General features: G+C 45.0%; 1 protein-coding gene and 1 long non-coding RNA gene across 13 annotated transcripts in view; both read right to left on the bottom strand.

The window, feature by feature from the left end:
- LOC147015177 (uncharacterized) overlaps positions 1 to 22,540 on the bottom strand; it is a 177,247-nt gene that overhangs the window by 134,827 nt on the left and 19,880 nt on the right. The gene's annotated exons all lie outside the window — the stretch shown is intronic.
- Positions 1,998 to 22,456, bottom strand: LOC147015178 (uncharacterized). 11 transcript variants are annotated; one of them, XM_085849715.1, is made up of 7 exons: positions 21,962 to 22,456; positions 9,528 to 9,688; positions 3,937 to 6,221; positions 3,600 to 3,820; positions 3,415 to 3,497; positions 2,974 to 3,138; positions 1,999 to 2,867 (listed from the first exon to the last, which is right to left on the bottom strand). In XM_085849715.1, the coding sequence occupies exons 1-3, from the start codon at positions 21,998 to 22,000 to the stop codon at positions 4,409 to 4,411; spliced, it is 2,013 nt and encodes a 670-aa protein (XP_085705841.1). In that variant the 5' UTR covers positions 22,001 to 22,456; the 3' UTR covers positions 1,999 to 2,867; positions 2,974 to 3,138; positions 3,415 to 3,497; positions 3,600 to 3,820; positions 3,937 to 4,408. The 11 variants fall into 11 exon arrangements, with proteins under 11 accessions (XP_085705845.1, XP_085705846.1, XP_085705842.1 ...); XM_085849721.1 differs by having other exon boundaries at positions 3,415 to 3,494; XM_085849718.1 differs by having other exon boundaries at positions 2,000 to 2,867; positions 3,600 to 3,707.

Genomic DNA, 22,540 nt, shown 5'->3' with positions numbered 1-22,540 from the left:
TGAAGACTACCCCCAGGATTACAGAGGGATTACCCCCTCCCTCCACCATGGATTTTTTAATGCCGAAAAACCCACAAACCCTCCCCCCCCATATGCACCCCTGGGTGCAACCACCAGTTTTCAACAAATATGGAAGAGGAAGCCAAAGGAGTCAAACACAAACAGATACCAGCTTGTTCTCCTCACCTCCCTACTCAACCACCAAGTTTCATCCGAACAAATGGGGCCACAACTTGATATATCATGCTCTCCATTCCATGTTTTTTGGTCCGATCACTCAATGGTGAAGAATCGCTTTAAAAATTCCAGCATCTGGATCTGAATCTTCACCAAAATCTAACGAATTCGTCCTTGTCATACACCAAATCTGTCCATGAGGTTTCATCCGAATGTGTCCACAATTTTTTGAGATATCATGTTATATATCCTTTTTGGCCCTGTCTCTGTCAATGGTGAAGAATCACTTAAAATTCTTGTATCCAGATCCGGATCCAGATTTCACCAAAATCTAATCAATTTGTCTTTGTCACACACCCATCTTGTCCACCGAATCCATTCCAAATCTTTTGAGATATCCTGCTCACAGACAGACATACAAATGGACAGAGGTGAAAACATGTCCTCCATCCCCATTCAGTGGTGGAGGTGACAAGCTCAAACACTGATGTGTTGTCTGAACTGCACTGGTACTGAAAGTGCTGTGAGATGTGATGATACCAAATCTGAATTATAATCCCCACCAACCAACGAAGTTGGCGGGGGATATAGAAATGGGTTCCGTCCGTCCGTCCGTCACATTTCGTTTCTGGAGCTTCACTACAAATCCCCTCAAGATATATTTACGAAATTTGGTACACATGTGAAGCAAGTGGTGAACGAGTGCCTTTTGATTTCGACTTGTTGCTGGAGTTCGTCAGGGGTGTGTACTGGCCCCCACACTTTTCAGCGCTTGTATGAACTGGATTCTGGGAGCATGTCAGAGAGATCAAGCTGCGGTGCAGAGTATGAGAATGTCAAGATCTCTGACCTTGATTTCGCAGATGATGCAGTCATCTTGGCGGAGACTCAAGATATCCTTTTGGGGACCTTCGAGGTGCTGAATGAGTCTGAGCTGCTGGTATTATGGGTTCCCTGGGTCAAAACTAAGATCCAGGCTTTCAATGACATCTTGGATGCTGCTATCTTGTTTGTACCTGTTTGTGGCGAGGATGTTGAGGTCACGGAGAGATTCACTTTCCGAGGCAGTGATAGTCACGTCTCTGCTGGCTGTGAGCCAGAGGTCAATAGATGTCTGGGTCAGGCCTTTGAAGTCATGGATTCACTGGATAATGGGGTGTGACGGTGCCAGTACCTGTGCGGGAGGAAGAAAGTTCAGGTCTTCAGGTCCTTGATGCTTCCAGTCTTGCTCTATGGATGTGAGACTTGGGCTCTGACCAGGGATCTGAGATGGCAACTTAATTCTTATGGTGCTGGGTCTCTTCGCAGAATTCCTGGCTATCGCTGGTTGGATTTTGTCAATGAGGGGTTGTTGAGAGTCAAATGAGATTTGTTACCTGCAAAGTAAGTGATCGTCAGCTGCAGCTGTATGGACATGTAGTTCATTTTCCTGATGCTGATCCTTCTCACCAGATTCTTTCAGTGAGGGAGTCTGAAGGACACCACACATTGCTTTCACCTCACCTGGACAATTTTTGTTCCACATGAACGAAAAATTACTGGCAGAATCTCCAGTAAATATTACAAAGCAGACTGGAGTACCTCGCATTCCGTGATGGGCAGAACCCCCCCCCCCTCCATTCCCGATTAGGGTCGGGAGCTGACTGATGATTTCTGCTTGGATGTCTGGGAAAATCCACACCAACTTTTACATTTGTCATGGTTGCTAACACTAAGAGAAGAAAAAGAGGTGGGATGGAAAGGATCTCTGGTGTGAGGGTTTGGGTTTGGGGGGGGGGGGTGAGGGTGTGAGGGTGAGGGAATGGGTGGGGTTCCCATCTTCCATTGTCAGGCAATTTTCACCTTATTTTCATATCTTCAGTCGTTCTTTTGTGAGAAATTAAAGTGGAATAATCACGATAATGTCCTGATTAATTTAAGGTTTTTGTTTTTCACATGTAACTCCTGAATGTGTTTTGGATTTTGCATTGTACAACACTCTGGGGTGGTACCCATCACTACCGAGCCGGCGTTTCAGGACGTGTTGTGCATTGAAAAGCTTTGGAGTTATTGGCCGCATGGTGGTTACCTTTTGAGTGTTACCTAACCCCACATCCCAATATTCACCTCTTCGTAGCATTTACTCTCAAAACGGCCTCGAAGACCAACATGCGTTCACGTAAAATCTTGCCCACATTCTAACGTGAGTCCACCCAAAATTTGGGGTCTCTGGGTGCTTCGGTTTGTGAGTGAAAGAACAACAAACAAATGAACAAACACTTGAAATTTTTCAAAGATTTGTAATCCCCTCGGAGCCATTTTCATCACCATGTTTTGTACATCATATGATTTGAAAGGAGAAGAGATTTTAGGTTCACTTTATTCACAGAAATTAAAAATAACAAAATTCACAATCAAAAAAGTCATCAAGGGAGAACTCGTACGCTGGGTCTCAGCTGAAGGTTGTTAGAACTCGTACGCTGGGTCTCAGCTGAAGGTTGCAAGAACTCGTACGCTGGGTCTCAGCTGAAGGTTGCGAGAACTCGTACGCTGGGTCTCAGCTGAAGGTTGTTAGAACTCGTACGCTGGGTCTCAGCTGAAGGTTGCTGGAACTCGTACGCTGGGTCTCAGCTGAAGGTTGTTAGAACTCGTACGCTGGGTCTCAGCTGAAGGTTGTTAGAACTCGTACGCTGGGTCTCAGCTGAAGGTTGCTGGGAGAAAAAAAACCAGTGAAAGACAATGGAGTGCAAATGAGTTTGTACAGTGATGAAGTCACGCACGATGTGAGTAAATCAGGTCTCTGCAAGGTTTGAGTACCTGTACTTCCAGAGACGGATGTTCATTTTTTTTTCATCTTGGATCAGCCGTCTGTAAGAGTCTGATGTTTCGTCTTACATTCCTGGAGCTTGTACGACGGAGTGATGATGGATCCACTGCCAAAGATCACATCTTCTCCAGTGGCTGTGACTGAAACTTCTTCCTCTGCACACACATCAACAAAAGGAAGTCAAAATCCCTCAATAGCATTGTCATCGTCATCTCCATCATTATCATTATCATACCTTCCATCACAATCCTGGAAATATGATATCCCATCAATTGCTTCTGCATCTCAGTTAAATTCTCTTCTTTCTTTTGCCTTCAATTTCACATCTTTATTTTCTTCATCACAAATTCCCACTGGATTTTTCAAACAATTAATTTCAATGATCATCCACGTGCACATCATGACTTTGATACGGACACATTAACACTCACGCCAGACTTCGACCAACTGAAAGATTTGTTTGCTGCTCGTCTGGATTCGAGTTCAGCAAAATATTTGTTTGTCCTCAACACTTCTGAGGAACAGACAAAATGGGACGTGATGCAGGTGAAGAACATGTGGTTCAGACAAAGTTTGGAATAATTTCTGATGTAGGACAAGAGTCTGAGTAACTTACGTTCCACCCGGTGGGATGGTTTCAGGTGAGCAGGAAGGAGCACCTCTTCTGAGGGTGAATCAGGTGATCTCATCCAATCGAAGCGAGTTAAAGTTCTTGTTTTATATTCTGCATAGGGATGACCATGTCAAGAAGTTTCCTTCCCACCAAAAATTATAATTACAATTATCTCCACAATTAAGGATATTCTTTTTCATCGAAGGAAGTATGAACAGCAATGTCTGTGAAAGACAAAGTTCCAAAATTTATTTTAATTTAATGTTTTGATCTTGCGGTTGGTTGTGTTTGCACCCAGTGTGTTCACCCCACCTGTCAAAAGACAATTAAAAGTGCTTACCTGTTGAAGGTCTTGCAGAGCATATCGCTTCTATTGTTGCTGTCCGTCATCACGGTGAGGTTTCCGTTCAGGAGGAAGACAATGAACAATGGAAGTCGGTGTGGAATTCCTTTTCCTCAACAATAAGAACCCACCATGATTTTCTGCAGCTTTGGTAACTTCACGATAAAAGTTCAGGTTCCTGTTCTTATTAAATGCAAAATATCCATCAGGAGTGAAATCCTGTCCTTGTCTGTACTTTCAAAAAAGGTTTCGGTTACGGATCCAATGGGATATCGGGTACAATCACTTGTTTGGAAGAGATCATGAGTTGAAGGAAATTGTTTTCAACAGAATATACTCTGTGTTTCTTTTAAAGTGTGCAGCATGAGGAGACTGTATTATGTGAGATGGGACATGAGGAGGGATGGTCGTGATCTTTGGAGATGAGGAGGGATGGTTCGTGATCGTTGGAGATGAGGAGGGATGGTTGTCATCTACGGAGATGAGGTTTACCCTTACGCTCCTTCAGGTGGACGACTTTGTCTCCTTTAATGGTGTATCGCCCGTTTGGGTCACTTTCTCTCTTTTTCTCAAGATCACTCAGCAGTAACTCTTGTTTTTCTCTTTGGAGCTGAGTGTAGTCTGGAGTGATGAAAATGTTTCTTGGCCAGAGAGAGGGATCCTTCAAATTCCGTATCTTTTTATTATTATTCGTAAGAACCTGATTCCTGTCAGACTCGCATCTGAAAACAACTTTCAGGGGTCTGATGCTGTTCTCAACATAGCGTCCGAAGCGGAAAGTCTGTGCAGGCTCGATGTCCAGGTTCATGGCTTTTATTAATGTTGCCACCGCCTCCTCATCATGTACACCTTTTCGCTCCTTCACTCCAAAGAATACGAGGTTGTTTTTGCGCCTTTCAATTTCCGCTTGTTCACCCTTGAGAAACTCAGACTGAGAAGAATGGTCGGTCTCCCGTTTGGGCGGCAGCCGGTGAACATCGTGCTGGTTCTGCTGATGAAACTTGCCTTCACGTTGAGGCTTCGGTTGTTTTTGGAGGACAACACTGTACAATGGTTGCTGCCACAGCCCCTCATCACTATTCACCATGTGAGGTTGCCGCTTTGACGTGACATGTGTGTCAATATTCACCATGTGAGGCTTTGGGTCAGTCGGCGGCGGCAAATCAACATACTCCTGTTTGTGCTGTTGTTGCTCCAGCCCGTCATCACTGTGAGGCTTTGGGTCAGTCGGCTCAACATTGTCCTGTTTCTGCTGCCGCTGCTGCAGCCCATCATTAGTTCCAAGCACTTGTTCCTTGTTTTTCTCAGCAAGCTTTCCTGCATTTTGTACTTTTGTCTCTCTTTCCAAGACCTCCTTCTCCCTAAACTCCACATTACTTTTTCTGTCCCTCATCTCTCGTTCTCTGACCATCAACATGAACTCTTTCAGTTTCCATTTAAGTTCACATTGCTTTTGTTCTTCCTTGTGCTCTCTCTCTTTAAGACGAGTCTCTTCGTCCAATTTAAGCAGCCTGTACTCTCCATCTTTAAGCTCCTTTCCTTGTTGGTGCATACGAAGCTGCCGTTTCTTTATCTTCTCATCTTTCCCATTCATGAATGAGTCAAACACACCTTGTCGCTCCATCTCCTGTTCTTTACTTATCTGCAGGTATCGTTCCTGCTGCTGCACTCGTTTCTTCCAGTTATCAATCTCGAACATTCTGCGTTGTACAAAAAGCATTTTCTGATGAAGTTCTTCATTTTTGCGTTTTTCCCACATTCGGACTCGGAATCGCTCTTTTGCTCGTGTGGATTCTTCTTTCCTTCTCATCCTGAGCTTTTCTTCATATTTCCTCTGCTCTTGTTCATTTTCCCTCTCCTGTTCATTCATTTTTCTCTGCTCTTCTTTATTTTTCTGCCTCTGCTGTTCCTCCTCTCCTTTCTTCCGCTCCTCTTCCTCCTTTAGCCATAATTCTTTTTCCAATTTCCGTTGCACGTCCTTTTCCATCAACTCATGTTCCATTTCCTGCACAAACTTCTCTCTTTGTAAGAGATTTCTTTCGGTTTTGACCAAACGAGCCTCATATTCCTGAAGCTTTTGTTTCTCCTTTTGATTTTCCTCTTCCGCTTCTTTGTCAACAATGTTCTGTTTTGCGATTATCTCAATTTTTTCAGTAATTGCCAGAACCTCCTTTCCCTCTGCTTTCTGAATATCAAGGTGTTCGATTTCCTGAACCTCCATTACCAATGGTGGATCGTCTTTCGATTCATTTTTCCGTTTCACTTGATGTCGACATCTTAAACTGCAACAAACAAACAAACATTCTCAGTTCAAGCTCTAATGAAGTATTACATCACATGTAAAGTATTGAACACATGGTTTTGTAAAACATAGATAAACATGTTCCACGAGTGTTACAATTCTGGAGGATACGGAATATGGAACATGCAGGTGTAACTTAAACAATGTCTGAAGGAACGATGTAGAACGATGAATCACACTTAATTATGTGAAGAATCTCATGTAATGGTGGAGCATGTTATGAACTTTTGCATTTGTTTTGCGAAAGAAGGAAATTGTGCCTTTTTTGTAAATTATGTCTGACTTTGCAGGAATTCCATTGGTAACATTTTTCATGGAGTAATTTGGCAACATCTTGGATTGTAAAATCGGCGTTTCAGAAGTTTTTTTGGCCGAAAACTTTGATCAACAAACTATTCCTTGGAAATCAACACTAAGTCGGTGAGTTTTAGTTTATATTCACAAGAAATGTTGAATGAATAACCTGAAGGATCTTCCTTCAGACATCATTGCCACTTTGTGTGAACATAAAATGCAGTCAGAGGTTTCAACTTGTGTCACATGCTGGGACATCATTCATGTCATCACGTACTGTTTATAAAAAATAAAATTACTTCACTTGTACATCAGGCGAAGATAATGGTAAATGTACTTTTTAGAATATTCACCATGGATCAAACTCACAAACAATGAGCTGGAAGAAAAACTGTCACTCAGTAAATATAAAGAGCTATGAGGAATCTGTTTGTTAAAATTTAACAAAATACGGAGGCCAATAAGGAACAAGCATTTGGTGAATTTGGGAAATGTACTGTCTGGTCATCCTTCATTATTTCAGCTCGATTGTTATTACAAAAACAAAAATCTCGTTCTTTCACTTGCATCATCATCAACTTCTCATGTTTCACATTGTGTTATGGGATACATGTCATCTCCCAAAGAGCTCGCTCGGGTAAAACCGAGTCACCTGGATAAAACAAAGTCACCTGGATAGAGATGAAAGAAGAAGCAAGCTTGCTGTTGCTTCACAAGACACAACTTTACTGACAAAGAGGACAACCCAGTGCTTCAGAATCTATTAAGCAGACTCGTTTGAGCAGTACACTCTTTGTCAAATTAAAATGTTTATTTTGTCAACCAACCACAGGTGAGGAAGAGCCAAAAATACATGAAATCCTCCAGAAGGGCCAATTCCTGGTAACATGGGACAAAACAATCCAAGAAATTGCAAACAGCAGTGGATATGATGCCTGGAAAGTTAGGCTTGCCGACGTGATGTCTGCTGGAGATTTACTGTCTCGTGACATTCTGTACCACCACACCTCCTGCTTCACAAAAACTGCCTCCAGTGAGTGTTGCATTTATTGCCACAGACCAAGAGTTCTTCAGTGTTCTTCAAGACCACATCGATGAGGGGCAGTCTATCGACTTTGTTGAACTGCAGAAGTGCAGATTTTTCATGAATTACAAAACAGACTTTGTTGAAACTTTCACAGGTTTTTATATCCTCTTGGAGGATCTCGAAGTCTTACTCACGTTGTTGTTCTTGTGGACTTTTTTGATTCACAACCTACAGTTTTCATCGAAACTTCCTGAAACTTGGCGTATACATGTAAAAATACCCTGCGCAGACAGAAACCATCTCCGATTTTGAAATATCCTCCTAAAAAAAAAGTTATGACGTCAAAATATCTCCGCTAATGGAAATCGCCTAAAAAATATCTCCGAAACCAGGCAAGCTTTTTGAATTCTGTTTGTGGGAATCGAACAGGGCATTAGCAGAGATGAATTAACGCACATATGATGCATCACTATGAGGTCGTAACAATTTTTATGACGTCATTCCTATTTTTTGACTTTTTTGTTTCATTTGTTTCACAGCCGACAGTTTTCATCGAAACTTCCTGAAACTTGGCGTATATATGTAAAAATACCCTGCGCAGACTGTAACCATATCCGATTTTGAAAATTCCTCCTTGAAAAAAAGTGATGACGTCAAAATATCTCCGCGAATGGAAATCGCCTAAACAATAATCTCAAACCAGGCAAGCTTTTTGAATTCTGTTTGCGGGAATCGAACAGGGCATTAGCAGAGATGAATTACCACACACACGATAATCACTATGACGTCATATCATTTTTTATGACATCATTCCTATTTTTTGACTTTTTGTTTCACAACCCAGAGTTTTCATCGGATCTTCGTGAAACTTGCCATGTATATGCAGAAAGCCCACGTGCAGGCAGTAACCATCTCCGATTTTGGAAATTTTTCTGAGAAAAAAAGTTGACGTCATAATATCGCCGCTAATGGAAATCGCTTCGACCATTATCTCCGAAACTAGGCAAGTTGTTTGAATTTTGTTTGCGTGAATCAAGCCGGGCATTAGCACAGATAATTTTTCGCAAACCTCATACATCACAATGACGTCATATTCGTTTTTATGACTTCATCATAAAGAGGACGAGGATCTGAGCTCATTCGAGCTTGTTTGACACACAGGTCACTGAATACACAACTATAATTACAAACAGTTTCCCACAGTGAAGACTTACCAAAGTTATACCCCACCTGTAAATGACCAATGAGGTATTTACACCAAATTTAACTTTGATTAATACAGCAAAAGTGGGTTTGTTCATCACAGCCATTTTGAAATCCAAGATGGTCACCATCCATAACATCGAGAAAAATAAAATTGTGTGTTTTTAACTTCTTGGCATGACAAATGTGGGTATTGCCACCAAAACAGACTTCATGTGACTTTCACAGCCCGAGTTAATCGGAAATTTGGTGAAACATTGCGGCCATTTTGAAATCCAAGATGGCCCCAGAACATTGGATCTCTCTCCATCGAGTGCAGCCTGCAGCTGCTGGTTGCATCATTGCTTGGGACACGGCTATGCTGCTGATTCAGTGTCCCCCTTACCAGTACACTGGGGCTCATTTTGCCAACCTCAGAACGATGATAGGCTGAGTCAACCTCCTGGTGTATTTTTTTTTAATTTAGTGGCCAACAGGGCTTGAACTCAGGACCCGAGGATCCCAAGCCACCACCCTAACCACTAAGCCAACACCAGGCTAAGAACATTGGATGACAAACAATGTTACCAATGGATTCGGGACACCTTGCCATCTTCTCCAGCAATTAAAAAACATATTCCATATTACGCAAAAAAATTCTCGTTCTTCTAATCCAACATCACATCGCACACAATAAACTCGCTTCAAATATCTGAGCGATCTTGTTCCCTCGTGGATGAAGACTTGATAAATATTGATGAATAAGTCACTTGTGTTATTTACCAGTGAATGCAGAGCTTTCTTTTGGAGCTCCCCTTCTTGGTGAACCAACGTGACGGATCAAATGTGGTTATAATATAAAACACAAGGAAGGAAATCACGACAAACGTGACGTCGCGAACCACAGATATCCCTCCATCCTCAACAGCATCATTCTGGATAACCTATGGAGATAGACAAGGGCAGGGGAAGGAGGAATGTTTATTTCATTTAAAATTCAACGAAACAATGTTTTTACAATTATTTTACAAAACCCACAACTTCATGACAAAATAAGAACATGATGTTGAAATGTTTGAGAATACAAACACAATAGCTCATGGAATGTCCGAGAGGTTATCGTTTGTACGACGCTTGGCGAGTGCAGGTCTGCACGAGGATTTGGGAAGTAATTTGTGAGTTTGGGAAGTAAAACCTTGAAGATTCCTCCATCAACACGACCATGAAGGAGCACTTGGCTTGAAGGTGCAAATTCCAAGTTTGCTTGGTGGGGAAAGTGAAGTTGCAGTTTCCAACCAAAGAAAAACTCTCTTGTTTCTCAACGCATCATCAGGGTAAAGAGGAATCACAACGACGATATTATAAAGGGCAGAAAAGGAAGATTAAATATGGGATTTCAACTGTGTTACCACCACTCAACGACCTACTCTTTTTTTTTTTCAAGGTGACTCCTGGAATCTTTGATTTATATTTTGAAAAAGTACTGTTTGGCAAGATAGCCGACTTAATAGGATTTAAAAGTAGCAAGTCAGTGAGACCTGATGTGATACCAGTGGAAGTATACACCTGCCTTTGGTGACTATGGGGTTCAGGTGTTGAATAAACTAATGAACTGGGTGATGATGAGAGAGGAGATTCCAAGCGCACAGAGGCAAAGCATTCTGGGACCATTATTTAATTTTCCACTCACCAGATGTGTGTATTTTAGATTGGAAAATACCACCTGTCGCTTCGCTGATGGGAATACAATGAGTCAGGACAAAAATAGGGGGAGAGGGAGGAGGGGGAGAGATCAGGGATGGGGGAAGGGAAGGCAGGGTGAGGTGAGGGGAAGGTAAGGCGCACGTGCAGTGGAGCATAAATTATGATTCATACTGTCTCAGCAAAATGATTTTCCATTTTTTACTGATGAAACGAGAAATACCGCCTGGAGACAAACACCACCCGGACATGTCCAGAGATAAACACTGCCCGGACGTGTCCGGAGGCAAACCCTGGAGCCTGAGGCCTGGAGCCAAGCCATCCGGAGATAAACACCTCCCGGGCAAGTCTGGAGACAAACACAGCCTGGACATAACCACCTGTCCAGACACATATGGAGAAAACTAACATTCAGACACGTCCAGAGATAACCACGGTCCGGATACAACTGCCATCCAGAGAGGAAGACATGGAGAGGGGAGAGAGAGAGAGAGGGGGGGACAGTGAGACAGGGGTGTGGGAAGAGGGTGCTCACGTGTATAAGGAGGGGGAGGAGCATGGATGGGACACACAGAGAGAGAGACAGAGACAGAGACAGAGACAGAGACAGAGACAGAGACAGAGACAGAGACAGAGACAGAGACAGAGACAGAGACAGAGACAGAGACAGAGACAGAGACAGAGACAGAGACAGAGACAGAGACAGAGACAGAGAGAGAGAGAGAGAGAGAGAGAGAGAGAGAGAGAGAGATGGTAGTCAGCAGAGAGAATAAATTGTGCTTTGAGAAACACACACACACACACATCCTCACTCACACACAAACTCCCCATTTTAAATCCTCCGTACAGACCTGATTTACCAAATGACAAAGAACGTGACTCATTTACCATTGTGTTGTGTACTTTCCACGAGTACAATACATTGTTATTTCTCACAATCCCCCCTTACCTGCTGTGATTGACGGGACGTTCCACTCCTGAGGATGGTGAACACGAACAGCGCAATGGGAAACAACATGGCTGGTGCACGGCTATCCACGAACTGAAGATTTAATGACACCGCTCTGTCTTTAGAGTTCCTTATTGTTGGAATTGTCATTGTGATGTCACAATGGATTGCAGCCACACCCCCTTTCCCTCGTTCACATCGCTTTTCAACGCCCAGAACACCTCAACTCTATTATCTATCCTTTGATAATCCACAAAATATTTATAATGTGTCTTTTTCCGATTTGTGATTTATAAAGAAGGTACTTTTGCAATAAAAGTCAAAGTTTTCTTCATCTTCAAACTTAGCCGTGACGTCACACCCAGAAGTACTCCTTGAGATCCGTTTCACATTGAATATGGGTTACATTGTGGTACGATTTAACTCAAACGGAGTAGAATTTTAGATTTTTCACCAAAATACCGAGTCGATGAGTCCTTGGTGCTGGTACAGCACATAATACAAACCAAGATGGTGTCGTGCTCCACCAATGGTGGAAACACCCAAACTACACCAAATAGAAACAAAGAGGTTTGTCGGAAGTACCCAAGTGTAGATCGGGCATAAAAATGTTCACATATGTGCTCAGAACATGTTATCGAGAAATGTTATAAATCAACAGAAATGGCGAGACCTTGTGGTTATCCACCACAAATGATGGAGGATGTCATCTCCACTATTAGGTGGAAGAAACAGCCGTCGCTCAAAACTCGAACACCATCTCTACCCAACTACCAGCACATGTACACAGATCACCACTCCCCCTACAACATCACCCACAATCCTCCATCAAGCATCGCCCCCACTCCACCTAACAACACCCCAAACAACCCCCTTCTCTCCACCATCCCCTTACAATCCCCCATCAACCATCACTCCCACAATACCTACGACTCTCCCCCTCCCCTCCAATGGGGTGGGACATCGACACAGCAAGGACACTTCGATGACAGTGGGACATGACAAGGCACGACCTCAGACACAAATGGTGTCCCAAGAAAGTTTAAAACGGGACGATCCTGTGACGTACATGAGACCTGGTGATACTGTGGTGGTGGGACAAAGCAGTCGTCACCCATTTTGTCAATGGTGTCCGTGCCTATGCTTGTGCTGTGTGCATGCCGTGTCCGTGTCCGTGCCTATGTCCATGCTGTCTCCGTGTCTGTGCCTGTGTCCATGCTGTCTCCGTGCCTGTGCTGTGTCCGTTTCCATGCTTGTGCCATGTCCATGCCTGTGCTGTGTCCATGTCCATGTCTGTGCCATGTCCATGCCTGTGCTGTGTCCGTGTCCATGTCTGTGCCATGTCCATGCCTGTGCTGTGTCTGTGCCATGTCCATGCCTGTGCTGTGTCCGTGTGCATGTCCATGCTTGTGCCATGTCCATGCCTGGGCCGTGTCCATGTCCATGTCCATGCCTATGCTGTGTCCATGCCTATGCTGTGTCCATGCCTGTGCCGTGTCCATGTCCGTGCCGAAACACATTAAACTGATTTAACAATGAAAACAAAATCCCTTATAAACCGTCAACTGAAAAACATAACCCATCAATGTGGAGTGAACACGTGACCGGCCGGCGTTTCCATCGTTACCAACACTTCCATTGTCTCCATCTTTGTTTGATTCCCTCACATCAGGATCGAAACGATTCGGCTCCACAATTCCCCAAATCGTTTACATTACTGATTTTATATTTTATAGTTTATTCCAAATCCCACTGATCAGTTCAACACATCAAGAACCTTCAGAGTTGCTGATGATTGTGGAATCAGTGTCGGAATCAGAGCTCGAAATACTTTGTTTCTCCATGGAAACCTACATTTTGATCAAGTTTCCAAACAAAGATAAACTCTCTTGTTCCTCATTGCAACAAGGACATCAAGGACAGACAAGGAAGATTAAATATGGGATTTGGACTGGACAACCCAAACACCTTGAGGAGCTTTCAATCTTGTTTTGGAGGAATTTAAATAAACAAATTATAAAAACAACGTTACATTATCCACGTTTCAAGATGATGAAGTTACTTGTGATATTATAAAAAGTAAAGTGGGCTATTTCTCACAATCCCCCCTTACCTGCTGTGACGGACGGGACGTTCCACTCCCGAGGATGGTGAACACGAACAGCGCAATGGGAAACAACATGGCTGGTGCACGGCTATCCACCGACTGAAGATTTAACGACACCGCTTAGTCTTTGGAGTTCCCTGTTGTTTGAATTCTCATTGTGACGTCACAATGGACTGTGGCCACGCCCCCTTTCCATCGTCTCCATTGATATCTCAACCGAGATATAATTATATATTTTTGTTCTGATTTATCTCTTCCGGTGAAAACTACGTGATCCAAGGTTGATGAACAACACGAATCCTTTTATCTTTCAAATCATTTCCAGCAATGAGAACAGGATTTAAAACGTTCATGTTGATCAGTTGGGATTCTCATGACAAACATTGTACAACAAACGTGTGTTTATTTAATTTATGTTATTCATGATAAACCTTGTTATCAAGGATCTTACACACACAATGAGTAATGGTTCACCTCCATATTCGTTTATGTCTTTTTGGTGTGTGTGTGAATGAATATTCATTTTGTGTGTGTACGTGCGTACGTAATAAATAGATAACCTTTTTTTGATTCCCACCCAACCACCTCGTTTTCTCAACACATCCACGACCGAAGGTGGACGAAGGTGATGTTTCCACCCATTTTTGTTATTTGTGAAATCGATTATTGGAAAATATTTATCATGTCGTTCGGTGGAGAGTGAACTCCACTCCATGTGGAGGGATAGCACGGGGAAAGATGGGAACTCGTCAAATGAGTACAAAATGTTCCGTTTCAAACCACCATGGAGTTCATGAACACGTGTGTGGTGATTATCCTCTCCACGGTTGGTGAACAAGGAACGATTGATCGGAGTTGGGCCGCTGTACATTTAAAATGGCGTCCAAGAGGGAAAGTCGAAGAGACTCGTTCGTTGTTCTCGTGGTTTTTTTTAAACAAGCAAACAAAATCTACTTCGTTCAATCGTTCAGGTGATGTTTTTTAAATTAATTATTAAATATTGATGTGTTGAGTGATTGGGGATGTGGAATACTCGTCAGTTTAGAACATGTCATGAAGAGGAGCTCTCGTTTCCCCTGGTCTTGCAGCATCCTCCGCCTTGATTGGCTCTCTGGAAGGATACAAGTGATTGGCTCCGATGAGTTCACGTGTTTTCTTCGTGACAAGTCTCAGCAAAATGAAAAACTAATTTATGAGTTAAGAAAAATTAATGAACCACATCACGTGTTTAAAACCTTCCCGTTTATGAATTAATATTCTGTGAGGTTCTTCTTCTTCATCACGTCACTCCAGTGATCACCAGAACAATTTCGTTTCTCTTCAACTTCCCTGAGATCTTGGGATTTGGTCATCTTCTTGATTTCTGCCTTGAATCGGCCAAAATCGCTGAGAACTGAAGTGTGTGTGTGTGTGTGTGTGTGTGTGTGTGTGTGTGTGTGTGTGTGTGTGTGTGTGTGTGTGTGTGTGTGTGTGTGTGTGTGTGTGTGTGTGTGTGTGTGTGTGTGTGTGTGTGTGTGTGTGTGTGTGTGTGTGTGTGTATATTGTTGCGGATTCGCGCCCGCTGGCGTGCGGACGGCCACGTAACTCGAATCGCGGCACGTCGCCCACCGGACGGACAATCCAGTCGTGACCCTCTCGGACTAACGCCGGGAACTAGTCACGGGTGGACCTTTCGGTCTCACCACGATCGTGCCAATCGGCCCCCGCGTGAGATAGGGTTGCTCGCCAAATTCGACCTACCTAAGTACCCACACGGAGGGTAGACCGGGCGATCGCACCTCGCCGCAGGTCGACTTCGGACACGGGCCACTTTAAGCGACCCGTTCCGTACTATCGGGATAACCGAGCGGTGTTATTCGTCGGCCTCGACGGTTCGATTAATTATCGGGCGTTTTAGCCCACGACCAACCCTTTACGTGAAGCAAGATGGAGATTCAATGAAAGAAAAGACGAAGCGAAGCGGGAAAACAGTTCAACATAACTCACATTTATTTCACGATGAACGGGAAGCACACATATACAATTACACCAAAAGCACATGTAAAAGGAGAAGAAACACAATATTACACAAAAAGCAAATATAAAAGAGAAACACAATGCAGAGCTATCCGACTACCGAGCACACGGCAACACTTATACAATTTTACTTCACAGACGGCGCCGACAACACAGATACCCAAAGCAAAAGAAAAGAACCACCCTCCAGGATGAGGCGGGCCTGGGGCTGAGACCGTGTCGGGCCTACCGTCTGATGATGAGACGCAAAGTGGCGGTGGCGCCTCAACTCCGCGGGCCTCGCGGGCAGTGTCTGGTAGGGGGTGGGAAGGGGGCCCCTTGTCGCACTATCTCAGCGCGGGGGGAAACAGGAGGGGGTTGTTGATGCTCGGGGGAAAGGAGGATATCACCCTGTCTCGGGTCCCGCGACGAGCGTCTCCTCCTCGACCTCGGTCACGTTGCTGGCCTCTCCCTCTGCAGCTCCCGGCACCGACGCGAGCATCCCCTCGTCCGCCTTCGCCACGGCCACCACTCCACAGCTCCGTCTAATCGCCCTCTCCGTCTCCTCTCTTGGCTCGTCCCAACTCTTCACTCTTGACTTCTCCCCTCCGAACTCACAACTGCCAACTGAACTTTTTTTAAGGACGAACGCAGCCGTTTTTCTAAGCCCCGTGGCTTCGTTCCTTCACCTTTGACCCTCTGCCTCCGACCCTTCACCTCTCTAACTGGCTCCCCATTGGACCGAGGAAAAGTGGGCGTGAATGCTTTTGATCCATGAATTTGCATATAGCGTCCTCACTCCAACGCCCTGGAGGCGGGGCCAAATCGCCCCAGCTCGCCGATAGGACGGAACAGAAGTGGGCGTGAGTCGTTTTTGATCCGTTTTTCTCGGAAAGTCTGTGATGTTTCTGAACACGCTGCTCGGTGCGCGCCCTACACGAGTCCAGTATCGGTGCCCACAAGTGGCGCGAGAATGACGGTGATGCGATGGTGGCGAGTAGTGACGGTAAAGGTCGTGGCTGTTGTTGTGAAGCGGCGTTGTGGTTGGTGGTTGTTGTTGTGAAGCGGCGTTGTGGTTGGTGGTTGTTGTGAAGCGGCGTTGTGGTTGGTGGTTGTTGTGAAGCGGCGTTGTGGTTGGTGGTTGTTGTGTGACGGCTGTTGAGACGTGGTTGGTGGTGGTAGTAATGGCGGCTGGTCCAAAATAAAGATAGTAAAAGAAAAACGGCTATCCTGAAGAGTCGCAGCCCGAGTGAATGACATTTATTCCCTCTAGACAACGGGTTTGGGCCTAACTACACATATACTTACAGAGATATCTCACCTAAGGGACCTGACTGGTGGTTTGTGAATTTCGTCAACCACAACAATATGTATGTGTGTGTGTGTGTGTGTGTGTGTGTATATATGTATGTGTGTGTGTGTATATATGTATGTGTGTGTGTGTATGTATATGTATATATGTATGTGTGTGTGTGTGTGTATATATATGTATGTGTGTGTGTGTGTGTGTGTATATATGTATGTGTGTGTGTGTGTGTGTGTGTGTGTGTGTGTGTGTGTGTGTGTGTGTGTGTGTGTGTGTGTGTGTGTGTGTGTGTGTGTGTGTGTGTGTGTGTGTGTGTGTGTGTGTGTGTGTGTGTGTGTGTGTGTGTGTGTGTGTGTGTGTATATATGTATGTGTGTGTGTGTATATATGTATGTGTGTGTGTGTGTGTGAAAATATGGATATGTGTGTGCATGTGTATGTGTATGTGTGTATATATATATATATATATATATATATATATATATATATATATATATATATATATATATATATATATATATATGTGTGTATATATATTGTTACGGCTTTCGCAGACCACCATGAAGGACCTTCGATCAGTTTGACGATAAGTAATTGTGTAGTTAGATTTCCCCATCATTGTTTCGAAGGAATTTCCGTGTTCACAGAGCTTAGATCCTTTGAGTTAGCCGTTTTTCTTTTCTCTATCATGATTTTGGACCAATCATCCCCCAGCAACCAAATTGCCACCACCAACATCATTCTCAAACAACGACAACTCAAACACCACCACCTTTTTTTTTTTTTTTTTTTGTATACCTTGGTCGAGGCTCGTATGAGAGCTAACACACAACTCACAGCAAGGAGGCATGAGACAAGAGGGGCGGGAGTGGAAGGGACAAAACATTGGGGAACAGACACAGGTGAACTGTGGAAGGGAGAGGGATGGGGATGGGACGGGGAACATGGCGAGGGGAAGATGGACATTAAAGGGACTTTCAGGAAGGAAAGCAGGAGAATTGAAGGAAGTGGGCTTGGGTGGATTATCGGGGGTAGAAAAGATCGAGGATTTGGATGGGGGAAGATAAGAGGTGGTGGTGAACAGCTGTTTTGAAAGCCTGAAGGGAAGAATGGGAAAGAATAGAGTGAGGAAGTTTATTCCAAAGGCGGGAAAAAAGAGGAATGAAAGAGTGAAGATGAGCAGTGATTCGTGATTTTGGTAGTTTTACCAGAAGGGGGTTGTTGGCGGACCTTGAGCGCCCTGTGGAAATGTGGTTGGGACAAATCGCAGAGAGAGCAGGGGGGCAAGGCTGGAGAGGAGTCGGTAGAAGACAGAAAGACCACCGACCAACCTGCGGTGATTGAGTGAGAGGCCCAAAGACTCAGCTTCATTGCGGGAGATGCCAATGATCTTAAAAGCCCTGGTTTCGACAGCGTGAAGTCGAGAAAGGTGGGAGGCAGGAGCACCAGCCCAGAGGGGAGAGCAGTACTCCATCAGGCTACGGACAAAAGCTTTGTAAGTGGTCAGGAGCTCAAGAGGGCCGAGGAAGGACTTTGCACGACGGAGGATTCCCAGTCGGCGACTGGCTTTTGAGGCAAGGTTGGAAATGTGACTTTCCCAGGAAAGGTCATGGCAGATAGTGAGACCCAGAAGCTTGAAAGAAAAGACTTCTTCCAGAGGATTGTTGAGAAAGTGGATGCCGGGGTTTTGTAAACGGTCCTTTCGAAGAGACATAGTGAGAGTGTGAGATTTGTCTGGATTGAAAGACATGTTCCACGTGTTGGACCAGTTTGTGATTTTATCCAGATCTGCAGTGAGTGAAGAAGCTGCTGCTTGCCGGGCTGAGGGATGACAGATGGTACGGCAGAGGGTTGAGTCATCGGCAAAGAGAAATAGAGGATTTTCCAGAGAGTCCGAGAGATCATTGATGAAAACCAGAAAAAGAACAGGGCCCAGAACGCTACCTTGAGGAACTCCAGCCTGCACAGGAAGAGGGGATGAAAGAACTCCATTTAGGGCCACACGTTGACTGCGACAGGAGAGGAAGTCTGCGAGCCATGAGTGGAGATGGCCTTGAATACCATGGGCAGAGAGTTTGGTGAGTAGGGCAGGGTGCCAGACTGTGTCAAAAGCACGTGATATGTCCAGGGATACGGCTCGGATTTCCTGTCTGGCATTGAGGACCTCCATCCATTGATGGGAGAGCAGTAGCAGCATATCTAGGGTAGAGTGACCTGGTCTGAAACCAAATTGATGATTGGAAATCAAGCCATTGGAGAAGAGGAAGGATTTCATGTCTGAAGCGATGATGGATTCCATAACCTTGCTGATGATTGGGAGAAGGCTGATTGGTCTATAGTTACAGGGATCTGTTTTTGCACCTTTTTATGCAGGGCAGTGATGTTAGCAGATTTCCAAGCAGATGGCAGATGACCTTGGGAAAATGAGAGGGTGAATAGAACAGAGAGAGGGTGAGCAAGAGCAGAAGAGCAGGCTTTGAGGACACGTGGGCTGATGCCGTCTGGACCGGTTGCAGAATCTGACTTGAGGTTTGAAAGCAAGCTCTCCACCTTGTCAGGAGAAAAGGATACAGAGTCCAGGGACAGTTGGGTGCGACTGGGTAAAGTGGGTAGAGATAGTGATGGGTTTGGGACACAAGATTTAGCTGCAAACACCGAGTTTAGACATTCAGCTTTATCACGTGTGGAATCAGCAGTGCGGCCATTTGAGGTAAGGGAGGGGATGGAGGGGGAACATACACCAGAAACAGATTTGATTAAACGCCACCAGGATTTTGAGGAGGGAGAGAGGTTTGAGAGTTCAGACTTGAGATGAGAAAGATGTTGTTTTCTGGCTCTCCTGAGGGTAGCTACACACTTGTTCCGAGCTTTGTGGAAAGAACTGAGATTGCCCTCAGTTGGGTTTGCTTTCCATGAGGCAAAGGCAAGTTGTTTCAGGACAACTGCCTCGCCACAAGCTTCAGTAAACCAAGGGCGGGAGGAAGGGTAAGACAACTGAACACGAGAGGGGATAAATCTGTGCATGAGGGAGAGCAAGTTTCTTTGAAAGAATTCCCAGGATGAGTTGATGTTTGAGAAAGTAGTGATAGGAGACCAGTGTGTAAGTTTGATGGCTGCTCGGAGACCCTGCCAGTCGGCTTGAGTGAAATGCCAGACTCGACGGCGGTGAGGTGGTTCTCTGATAACAGCCAGAGAGATGTCCACTTTAATAAGGACGTGGTCAGAAGAACCAATTGGAGCGAAGGAAGAGCAGCAGATATTGTCAGGGAAATTTGTCAAAATCAGATCCAGAAGAGATGGAGTACCATTGGTTGAGATCCAGGTCGGGAAGTTGACCGATTGAGTCAGTCCCAATGAGTCACAGAAAGCTTTTGCTGATGTCCCATGGCAGGTGAGAGAGGTACCCACACCTAGCCAACTGGCGTGATGACAATTGAAGTCGCCACATAAGAGGAAGAGAGAGTTTGGATGAGAAGATAGAAGATGGTCCATGTTTTCGGAGAGTGAGGTGTAGATGGAGTTATCACTGTTCGGTGGACGGTACAGTACACATATAAACATGAGGTGGGAGTGGAGGGGAAGCCGAAGCCAGAGGTATTCCTGGGGGTGTGGGGGAGTGAGAGCAGTGCAGGGAGAGTGAGGAATAGAGTCTTTGATGAAGAGAGCAACACCTCCACCAGGACGAGGCTCAGGTCTGTCATACCGTAAGAGGGAGTAACCAGGGAGAGATACTTGGGAGTCAGACACGTCTTGGGAGAGGAAAGTTTCTGTTAGGCAGATAATGTCTGGTTTGTCAGTGGCAACCTGCAAGGAAAGATCTGAAAGGTTTGAGCGAAGGCCCCGGATATTTGAGGTCCACACTTTTAATGAAGAGGTAGGGGAGGAGGCTTTTGGTGCAGGAGGTGGAGGGGCGGGGGAGGGTCGGACGAGGGACGAGGGGGGAGGTAAGGAGGGTTGCTGAAGGAGTGTGGGGTATTGCAGAATAGCGAGGGGAGGGGGCCGAATGAGGAGGAGAAAAGGCTCTGTGGTGCTGTGAGAGAGGGGGGACAAGAGACAAGGAAGATGGCAGTTGAGGATTTGAGAAGGTGGAGTGAAGAGATGGAGGTGAGAGGGCAGTGGAGGGAGGCAGGTTGGTGGATGAGAGGGGGGAAACTTAGAGAAGGAAGAGTGAGGGGGATGAAAGGTGGGAGAAAGGTGAGGGGGAATTTTTGAAAGAGGTGAGAGGGAGGCTTGGAGGGAGAAGAGTGGGATGGTTGCTTTGAGAGTGAGAGTGAGGGGTGAGGGGGTGAGTTGGCACTGAATTTGGAAAAAAGAATGGTTGATGGAAAGCGAGCATCCATGGCAAACTGTGGTTTTTAAAAGTTTTAGGTCAGAGATGCGATTTAACACAATTCTTGATGGATGCAATGAAGGCGAATTCAGAGCATGGAGAGAAGAAGCGCTGTAATAGTTGGATTTTTTAGGCAAGGAATGAAGGAGAGGTCGAAATGAGAGCAGTCTGTTAAAATAGCAGAAGAGTAGTGCATTGTGAAACAGTAAAGAGTACCACATGTGTGAGAGAGGAAGATGAAGCATTATAAGATCGTTTTTGTTGTTAATATTAATGTATGAGAGAGTTCAACAGATTAGGTCATGGAAGTGTAAAAAAAAAAAAAAAAAAAAAAAAAAAAAAAAAAAAAAAAAAAAAAAGAAATCGAGGAAGACGAGGAGGAAGTTAAGAGGAAGAAGAAGTAGCAGAATCGGGAGAAGGTTGTTGTTGTTGTTGTTGGGTTTTTTTTTTTTTTTTTTTTTTGAGATAAGAAAGAGATTAGTTGGGAGAATGGGGGATGTTTGGAAAGTGGGGAGGATGAAAATTGAAGGTAATGGGGAGGAAAAACAAACAAACAAAAAAAAAAAAACGATCGAACACCAAGTGGAACCGGTAGGCCTCAAGCCTAGGACTAGGCCTCAAACACCAGGTGAGAACGTCGACATAAATACTCACAAAATAGCACGATTTTTGAAACAAAACCGAACTAGGAACACACATTAACATGTAGGTGAGAAAATTAAACAGTTAAAACGGGACAAATAACAACCGGAACTTAACTTTGAGAATGTCAGCAGGGAGCCCCGAAGGAGACCTCTTGCCGCTCAAAACCGGAACCTTCGCCTCTTTACCTCCACAACTCCACCCCGCAAACATCGCTTCACCGCCATTTTCAAACGACTCCCGCCAGCCACCAAATCGTCACCACCAACACCCTTCCCAAACCACCACAGCAAACTCCCACCACCGCCTTTCTTCCACACACCGGACCATGGGTTGTGAATTGGCTTCCTTTCGCCTCGAAAAGCGGATCAGGAATGATTCACGCCCACTTTTCATCCATCCAATGGCTGAGCATCGGGTGGTGTGGCCCCGCCTCCGAACCCGCTTTGATCCAGAAATTTGCATATACGCTCCTCCCTCGGCCTACAGAAGCGTGAGCACGGCGCAGCTCGCGGCAGTCAAGTGTGGCAGTCAAGTCGTGTGCAGTGTGTCGGTGTCGGCAGTCTGGAGAGTCAGGAGACGGAGCTCGAAGCAGACGCGGGCCGAACACTGGAGAGAGCTCGCCGGCAACGCCAGGGGCACGGAGTCAGGCTCAGATACGCTGACATCGCGGCTTGCCGCCATCGCGCCACGAGGGTGCGGGTAAGACCCTTCATTCTCGTGGACCTGGCCACTCATCCAGGTTCCACTCACATCCAGGTTCCAAA

The sequence above is a fragment of the Eptatretus burgeri genome, chromosome 12 (genome assembly GCF_056783735.1).
Source record: "Eptatretus burgeri isolate ZD-2024b chromosome 12, Ebu_testis_v1, whole genome shotgun sequence".
Lineage (NCBI taxonomy): Eukaryota > Metazoa > Chordata > Myxini > Myxiniformes > Myxinidae > Eptatretus > Eptatretus burgeri.
This window is presented reverse-complemented; position numbering and strand designations above follow the sequence as displayed.

Excerpts from the sequence above, each read along its gene's own strand:
- LOC147015178 (XM_085849720.1), bottom strand. The coding sequence starts at position 22,000 with ATGGCGGTGAAGCGATGTTTGCGGGGTGGAGTTGTGGAG. Across the intron at positions 9,689-21,961 it reads TGCGGGGTGGAGTTGTGGAG|GTTATCCAGAATGATGCTGT; the intron begins GTAAAGAGGCGA and ends CTATCTCCATAG. Across the intron at positions 6,222-9,527 it reads AGAAAGCTCTGCATTCACTG|TTTAAGATGTCGACATCAAG; the intron begins GTAAATAACACA and ends TGTTTGTTGCAG.